This window comes from Amphimedon queenslandica, unplaced genomic scaffold, assembly GCF_000090795.2.
Source record: "Amphimedon queenslandica unplaced genomic scaffold, v1.1 AMPQUscaffold_13496, whole genome shotgun sequence".
In the NCBI taxonomy this organism is placed as follows: Eukaryota; Metazoa; Porifera; class Demospongiae; order Haplosclerida; family Niphatidae; genus Amphimedon; species Amphimedon queenslandica.
The window spans coordinates 309,868-318,861 of NW_003546268.1; the positions used below are offsets into that span (position 1 = coordinate 309,868).

At 35.3% G+C, this 8,994-nt stretch overlaps 1 protein-coding gene across 1 annotated transcript in view; it reads left to right on the forward strand.

The window, feature by feature from the left end:
- Window positions 1-226: 226 nt before the first annotated feature.
- Window positions 227-8,994, forward strand: part of LOC109580326 (uncharacterized) — a 19,627-nt gene continuing 10,859 nt past the window's right edge. The window contains exons 1-12 of the mRNA XM_019993360.1: window positions 227-1,397; window positions 1,480-2,237; window positions 2,853-3,285; window positions 3,478-3,773; window positions 3,906-4,517; window positions 4,610-4,843; window positions 4,984-5,696; window positions 6,293-6,434; window positions 6,931-7,053; window positions 7,215-7,289; window positions 7,427-7,609; window positions 7,721-8,468. Coding sequence (XP_019848919.1) covers window positions 227-1,397; window positions 1,480-2,237; window positions 2,853-3,285; window positions 3,478-3,773; window positions 3,906-4,517; window positions 4,610-4,843; window positions 4,984-5,696; window positions 6,293-6,434; window positions 6,931-7,053; window positions 7,215-7,289; window positions 7,427-7,609; window positions 7,721-8,468 — 5,488 coding nt within the window. The remainder of the gene's footprint in view (window positions 1,398-1,479; window positions 2,238-2,852; window positions 3,286-3,477; window positions 3,774-3,905; window positions 4,518-4,609; window positions 4,844-4,983; window positions 5,697-6,292; window positions 6,435-6,930; window positions 7,054-7,214; window positions 7,290-7,426; window positions 7,610-7,720; window positions 8,469-8,994) is intronic.

Genomic DNA, 8,994 nt, shown 5'->3' on the forward strand with positions numbered 1-8,994 from the left:
AAAAACAGAAATGAGAAGAGAAATAATAGATATATAAGTCAGAGTAAAAAGATATGCTAAATAAATTGAAAAGAAATATTAAAGATGATTGAGTATCGATTTTTTAAAGACCAGAAGGGCCAAGTTCTTCAAAAAATTAATAGGCCCTTAAAATTGTGGGGCCCAGTTAATGTATGGCAATATGAAAAGTGAAAACGTAATATGCTTCGGACACTCCCTGTTCAAAATGGCCTCGAAAGCAAGTCGACAGCGAGGGAAGACGTCGAAGTCTCAAAGATCAAGCACTTCCTCTATAGATGCTCCCACAGTGGCCCAGCGTTCTATTATTAGTCAACTTTTTGTCATTTTCAAAGCTACACCAGTAATAGACAAGAGGGATTTTTATGAAGAGTATTCCAAGTTTTTTAAAGGTAAAAGCCGTAATGACTATCTTCAAGACTATGAGTTTACTGGTGTTAGTAACATGTTGAAAACTCTTGATATTTTTGAATATTATGGCAAAGCTAAACTCAAATTCTCACTCTGTCGTGAAAAGCTACTCAATTTATTGCTAAATCCTGAAGCTTACGCACACTTGCCTTCAGATGAAAAGGCTAGAATTTTTTTACTGCGTAATGGATTTGTTTCTAAAGAACTATGTGATTATTTTAATGTTTCATGTCTTGAGGATTTGCTTTCGGATTTGCTTTCGGATAGTGTGCCCTCTTCACCTGGTATAGTCCATCCTTCTGTATCTCATCCCTCTTCAGTTCCACAACCTCTTCTGCCACAACTTTCTTTGCCTTCTTCTCTTCCTCATCAATACCCTCCTCTACTTCGTCCTCCAAACCCTTCTCTACTTCCTCCTTCAAACCCTTCTCTACTTCCTCCTTCAAACCCTTCTTTACTTCGTCCTTCAAACCCTTCTTTACTTCCTCCTCTGAACCCTTCTCTACTTCCTCCAAATTCTTCTCCACTTTGTCCTCCAAACCTTTCTCCACTTCGTCCTCCAAACCCTTCTTCACTTCCTCCTCCAAATCCTCTACTTCCTCCTCCAAATCCTTCTCTACTTCCTCCTTCAAACCCTTCCCCACTTCCTCGTCCAAACCCTTCCCCATTTTCTCCTTTATATTCTTCTTCATCCGCTCCTTTTCTTCCGTATCATTCTCCTTCTGGGTCCTATCATTCTGTCCCTCCCCATATGGTTTATACTAATAATCCATTGCTACCGGCTGCATCAAATCCATCTGCTCGTCAAGCTCAATCTGCCAATAAAAGACCAGCTATGTATGAAAGTGATAGAACTGCTGGAGATGATGACAGCTCTCCACCAGCACCAAAGAAAGGCAGTATTAACATTACTGATAATAATCAATCTTCAACTCGTGATGATGTTAAGAGCGTTGATAATATTCAAGGTAAATATAATTAATAATTTTAACTAAATAACTGTACAAGTTTTCATATTCTTGCTTCACTTGTGATTCATCTAATTTTTAGGGAAAAATCCAGTAGTTTTTGCAGAAATGGCTCAGACAGGCCCAATGGATTGTGATCCTTTATCTACTGGTCCTCCTCATTTTCCTGATTCTTCTGTTCATCCACGTGATGTTCATCATCCTCCATCGTTTGTCCACAAAGATCATCAGATACCTGTATTAGACAGACTACCTCCTCCTCCAGAGTTTAAGAGAGGAGAGAATGTTAAAGATGTGGTCAGGAAAATTAATTCCTACGCTGAGATGTTTACTGGTATAATCTCTTCTCGTGGTAAGCATGTACCCCTGTCGGTGGTTGAGGATGAACTAAAATTATTATTGGGAAAGGCTAAGAGGCATGGTTACTATATCAATTTGAGGGACATTGATTTTTGGGTCAATTGGGAGAAATTGCACAAACGTACAATTGAGTTCATCAAAGTTTTTTGTTGGCATTCTCCAATCACTACCTTATATGAGCTGCAGAGGATTCTGAATGAATCTGAGAATGTCAGTGACTTCAAAGAGCTCAAGATGGGCCCCTTGTTAAAGCATCCTGATATTATACGACTCTTTAAAGTCCCTGAAGATCTTGAGACTGTACCAGAGATAACAGCATATGATGTGCATTCCAAGTTGTTTCGATTTTTAGATAAGAGTAAGAATAAGAAAAGTAAGACACAGTTAGAGGATTTTTTGGATTTCTTGAGTCATACGTTTTCCATTGAGTCTCCTCTTCACATTTGTATCCGTATAACCAGTTATCCTCTTGCATTGCAAGTAAGAATTACATGTAGTTTAGTTTATGTTGCATTTATACATAACCAGAATACCTGTAAAAGCTCTATTGTTGATGTGGAATTTTGTGCTGTGTAGTTGTGTGGGATGTATTACTACAAATTAAGCTGCCAATTATAAAGTACATGGTGTTAATTGACCTTTTAAAAGCATAAAAGTAATCCTAATTACAGAGAAAAATCACCGTCTTGTTTTATTGTATAGCAGGATATTTTTATTCCTAGAAAATTTCATTGTCCATTCAAGCAGGCCTTACAATATGTTTTTGTTGATTGTATTTCTATTGATAAACATTAATTGTTATGCATGTAACTATTCAAGCAGTCATGCCCACTTGGTTTTAAATTTTCATAGTCTAAAATTTTGGTTTGGAACTTTGACCATTGAAAAAAATTAAGTTAACGAAAATTTCCTGCTATGTAGTATAAAAATTGTGCTTAATGATTAGAACTTTAAAATACATGTACATGTAATTAATATTCAGTTGCACCATACAACAATTAACACTATCACTATGGCAGTATATAGATACTGTTGCACATCCTTGACTTTAATTTATTGTATAATATTATTATTTCATGTATGTTTGCTTTTTAGATTAACTTCAAATTTCGTAGATCACAAAGAGAGATAAAAGAAAGGATTGAGTCTGAGCTAGAAAAAAATGTCAGTGGAGAAATAGAGTTTGAGCTCAAGAATTGGAAGAAAAAATTATCAAGAATGTCATCTGAAATACCAAAGGAATTAGAACGCAAGGATCCTATCCAACTATTGAGTTCATTCTTTGAAGCCTCACTCCAATATTTCCCTCGTCATTTACAATCACGCCTGACTGGATTTTTTCAGTTTTTACGAGATCATCCTGGACTGCGTGATCTTTTCTTACTAGCTATGTACCAAGGAGTGTACGGTATACAAAAGAAGGTCCATGAGGAAGAAGCTGCTTCATCACCTGTTGCTCCTTTTGCTTCGAGCCATTCATCTGTCATGTCTCAGGTGATGACTATACCTGATAACTATCGGAGCCAAAGTGAGTGTGTACATGTACACACATGTACATGTAGCATGCATGTACAGTACATGACTGTGTGTACTCAAAACTGCTCATTTTGAGCAGTTTTGAGTTTGTCTATTGCCACCTGGCTTTTAGCACTTCTTGATGTATTGTATTAACTCCCTCTCTTCTCTTTTACTGTTTTTGTTTTATTTCTATCTCTTATAGGTGAAATATATAATCATTTATTACAGATGCTGAAGTCTCTTCAGTTTCCAATTGATTTATCCTCACTAGTTGAGACAGAGAAGAGTTTAATAGTTAAGTTAGGAGCATCTTCCTTTGAATCGTTTGGTCATGGAACTTTCCTAGAGTTCCTCACAAATCATAAAATGCTTCTTAAGTTTCTTGGTGGCAGTACTATAGGAAGTAGTAGTAGTGAAGGTAGGATGAGTACAGGGGGACAAAGGAAACGAGAGGAAGTTTTAGAGTGTATAAGACAATTAAAGGATCTCTCTAACCAGGTTTGAGTCAAAATATTTCATCACATTCATTCTCATTGGTATTATGATTACCGATTTTGTGATTAATTTTTTATTCACACATTTTGCATGTTATTATTCTGTATGGTAAGAATTATTTTTTGTATTTAATAGGAAAAGGTGTCTCTTGTAGTAATGAAGCAGTTTAATGTTCGTTCAGTATCACAACTCGCTTGTGGTGATATTGAAAAGCTTATTTCAGATGCTCAAATCTCTCCTACCACTTCCTCTTGTTCTGTTCGGTATCTTTCAGCATTATTGAGCAATAGTGAATACACTACTGATGCATCAACGAGTCTATCAATGACTTCACAAGATGCTTTGCAATACCTGAAATCTGCTCCTTTACTAGCTGATCTTGCTCTCTGGTCTAATTGGAAACTTGTCTTTGAGCCTTCTTGTGGCTCACTTTCTCATTTTCTCTCCTCTCATCCTGATGTTCACACACTATGTGTTGATGATGGGGTTTTTCTTAAAATAGATCCTAATTCAAGTGTGAAGGATTTTGCAAATGCTCTTTATGTTAGTCCATCACAATCATCAGGGCACCTTGTGTCAATGGTAGTTAGATCTGGAAGTACTAATAACATACCAGCTCAGTTGCTAGCTCAACATGTTCAGACAAGACTCTCTGGTTTACTTAGTGATACCATGCCTCCTGAAAAATTTGTTTTTGAGTGTTTGGTTTGTATGCCAGTGGAATTAGCAGTTACTGTTGGTAAAGAGGTAAGCATAAATTAATCTCTTTTTACCTTCACCTATAATTGCTTCATAGTATTGAAGCTATTTTTCACTTAAACTGTTTTCTTTATTGTCAGGTATTTCTTGACCCTTTAAAGAAATTACATGGTTCATCGAAAGTTGATAGTTTATTGCTTAAAGCTACTGATGATAATCCATTGAGCAGAAGTTTCTTACATACTCTAGGATTGAAGTTGGGTATTAAGGTATGGATTGATGACTATCTTGCCCGAGGCAAGCAGCCTAACACTATTCCTGCTACTGAACCAGATTTACCTGTTTTAAAACCTGTCAATCCTGATTTAAATAAGGTTTGTCACTTTAAGCTTTACATGTACATATACATGTACCTGTAATTTTGTTTTTGTGTATACAGTATAACAGATTAACAGTATGATACACTAATGTCACTAGTTTTATAGCTACATGTACATTGCATCTCTTTTATTAGATGGATTTTAGTGAAGAATCTGTGGCTGAATCTTTTCTTGAGAGTTCGTTTAATAATCAATCATCAAATCCTAGTACGTCACTGAATGAACCTGAAGAATCAAACACAATATTCACTGATGTGCTGCCTTTATCTCTTACCTCACCTTTCTCTGTTGAGGAGGAGAGGGATAATGCACTTAAAATTGTAGAGAGCATTCGTAGTGAAGAGTTTGGGATTGGTTTAGAGTTTGATGAAAAAACTAAATCAGTAATGAGCAAGGGAAAGGGAAGACTTGACCGCAGTCTACAGCGTCTCTCTGAAGAACTCTACAGTAAAGACACTCACTTTGTACTTGAACTAGTTCAAAATGCTGATGACAACTCTTATCCTGTCTTGACCTGTGGCTCTACTTCATCATTTGTTCCCAGTTTGAAGTTCACGTTATCAAAATCTTGCATAGTAGTCCTCAATAATGAACTTGGTTTCAGTGAAAAGAATATAAGAGCAATATGTGATGTTGGTCGTAGCACCAAAGACAGGAATGCCTCTGGATATATTGGTCAGAAAGGTATTGGTTTTAAGTCTGTTTTTCGTGTGACGAAAACCCCAGAGATTCATTCACGTGGGTATCATATACGATTTGATTCTAGTGTACCCATTGGATACATATTACCAGAGTGGGTTGAAAGCTCCATCAGTGACGATATAATTGATCCAGGAGAACTAGCCAAGTGAGTACAAAATAGTATAGCCATGTTCTGTGTTTCTCACAAAGCATGTTAAGGAAACTAAGCCTTAATTACGGCATATACATGTAGATTGAGTTACTTTTAAAATTTATAGTAAATCTAAATTAGATTCGAATTATGCAGCTCAAACTTTCATAACAACATAAAGTCAATTGTGTATCAAAAATAATTATAAATCGAGAATTTTTCTTTGTTAATTTTAGCAATAATTTGGCCTGAGACCATGTACTAGTACAGGGTCTTTGGCCCAATTATGGAGCAGCTTTAAAAATTTATTAAAAATCCAAATTTGACTCAAATTTTCTACACAAAATAAAAGCATGTACATGTACGGGTGTATATGTATCAGAAAATGTAATAAAACTACTAAGTTCCTTGCCATGTTTCATGAAACTGACAAATACCAGTACGAGATATTTTGTCAAATTTGTAGTCAACTTTAAAAATCCACTGACAAGAAGCCGAGCACTATGCCAAATCCTTTGGGAAACCCTGGTCATGTCCAAATTTTATTCAAATTGCAATTTTTAAGCGTTTAATATAAATTGTTAATTAATAGTAATTTTTTTTCTGTGTAGGTGGACAACTAAAATAGTTCTTCCATTCAAATCAGATTCTACCAATGCTGGTTCTAGTGACATGATGAGCCGCTTTCATGACATTCAGCCATCTTTACTTCTCTTTCTGAATCGACTGAGATGTATTATAATTGAAGATTTGGTAAGAAAATGTAAACTGACTCTAAGAGTATGAATTTATAAAAAGTAATGCAGATGTACAGGTACATGTACAGTACTTACATAAACATTATGCAATGACCACTTGGCAGTTACAAGGTATACCGTATGGGTAGTAAATTTCGAGGGTATAAAATTTCGTGTTTTAATGAAAAGCTCTTAATTGTTTAATTTCAAGGGGGTTAAATTTTGCATTTTTGCACGTGCACTTGCACTGAGTGATTGATTATGACATGCTACGCATGCGCAGTGAGCATTTCCATGGCTTAATTTTCGTGGTTAAGAAGTCACCCACGAAATCTGCAAAATTAAATACCCCACAGAATTTTATACCCGTACGGTAGTATCAGCAAATTTTACGTAGTTGATTTATATGTACATGTATGTGTACATATAGCATTGCATAATTTACATTGCTGCTAACATCATAATGAATTGAATGAGAAGTGAGTTCAGTCACTTTTATTTTATCATTTTAGGAGTCAAAGGTTATTCGTAGCATGAAACGTCATGATAGAAGTAATGGTATTATTGAGATAAGGCACAATGATGGTGTTGATAAGTGGCTGCTTGTTAGAAAAACACTACATGAAGCTAATAAGGTGAGGATGTGGCATTGAAAGTATGAAGGAAAGATTTGGAAATGGGTGTGTATATATTTGTATAAAAGAGGCACTGACCAAACATAACAGCCTCTTTTCATTGTTACATGTATAATTATTTATCTTTCTTTCTCTCTTTCTTTATGTACATGTACATGTAGTACAAGCCGGATGTTTCAGCTACAGAACTAGCTCTTGCTTTTCCATTGCAAGATGATCTACACAATTTTAATTATGTAAATAAATGTAATTATTGTGTGTATGGTACATGTACTATTTTGTACAATAGCCCTTTATTAGAAATCAGGCCCAATTTTTAATTACACTGTTTACAATCATACATTGTTATACAATTTGTGGTATTTTTAATTAGGACCTTAGCCCTCAGCAAGTATTTGCATTTCTCCCATTGAGAAGTTATGGCTTTAAGTTCATAGTCCAAGGAGACTTTGACTTACCTAGTTCAAGAGAAGATGTTAATGCTAACAGTGCATGGAACCAGTGGCTAAGGGAAGAAATACCTTCACTTTTCATGAAGTCAATAGATTGCTTTGAGGTAATTGCATGAACATGATTTGCTTGTATTTTTAATACTTGATAATGAAAATAATCAAAATTTTGTTTGCCTTTTGGTCGATATACTGTAATAAAACTTTCCTTTTTCTAGTCTCACCTGACTGCCATAGAAGCTATTATTCACATATTAAAGTTTATACCTCTGGAAGGAGAAGTGCATGATTTTTTTCAACCTGTCACCAGTGAGATACTGCGTATTTTTAAGGAAAGGAAGTGTCTACCCACAGAGCCCTTCCCTGTGCACTCTTCATCTCCTACTGATTCTCCTTTTGATGCAATGAGAGAAATCACTTCAATTATATCTGAGATACGAAGTCTCAAGGGTTCTAGTGCTGGCATACAATGGAAGCAACCATCACAACTTCTTTTAATTAAAGAGCAGTCAATACAGGACTGCATTCCTCAGTCGTTATTAACTGCTTCTTTAAAATTGTATTATCTTAATTCGGCATTAAACAATCACTTATCTTCCCAGATCTGCTCACAGTTAAACATTGGTTCCATTAATATTGATCACTTGATGTCCGTAGCACAGTATGTTCTCTCAAGTTATCACCAACACAAAGAGGAACAATTTATGTCACTGCAGTCTAGTGCTAGTAGTGCTGAAGATGAATCAGATGAGGAAGAGGTTGCTGTACATCCAGTCAAATGTTTGAACCAATGGATAGCATTGTGGCTGTCTTGTGTGCATTTATTGTGTGAAGGAGTTGGAGGGAGTACTGATGAAATGTCTGTACTAAGGAAACTAAAGAGCTTTCCAGTCATTCCATTGTCCAATGGAAATATTGTCTCTATTGATAGTGGTCCTATTTTCTTTCCTCCTGTTTCTAGTAAAGGTAAGTAAACTTAGTGCTACTTGAGTTCTTGTGTTAAATATTACCTTGATTGATTGTATGTACGGTATATATATATAATGGGATCAATACTGCATTTTTTAGGTTATTTTATCCAGTTATTTCTTTTAAATGTTACATTTATAATTGTATGCAATGCTAGTTGCTCATACAATGTACGTGTACATTGGTATAATAATACATATATTGCATTACAACTTTATGTAGATTCATGCCATAAATTTAGGTTTGTGCTATTATTTTTATGGTACCATAGTTGCTTGAATATTTAAATGTACTGCATGAGCACTATGCCAAAATCCTGTGTGATACCCTTTTATAAATACACATATTTTGCGCAGTGTAGGTGCTCCGGATTTAGATTCTTGTTGTTTAACAGTCAAGGTTGCGTGCTCAAGTCTACTTGCTATCTTTTTATTTTATAAAATGCAATTTTTTTCGTTGTAAGAACTAAAGGCATGGGTGTATAATTGAGCAAATACAATTTTTAAACAAGTAAATAAAAACA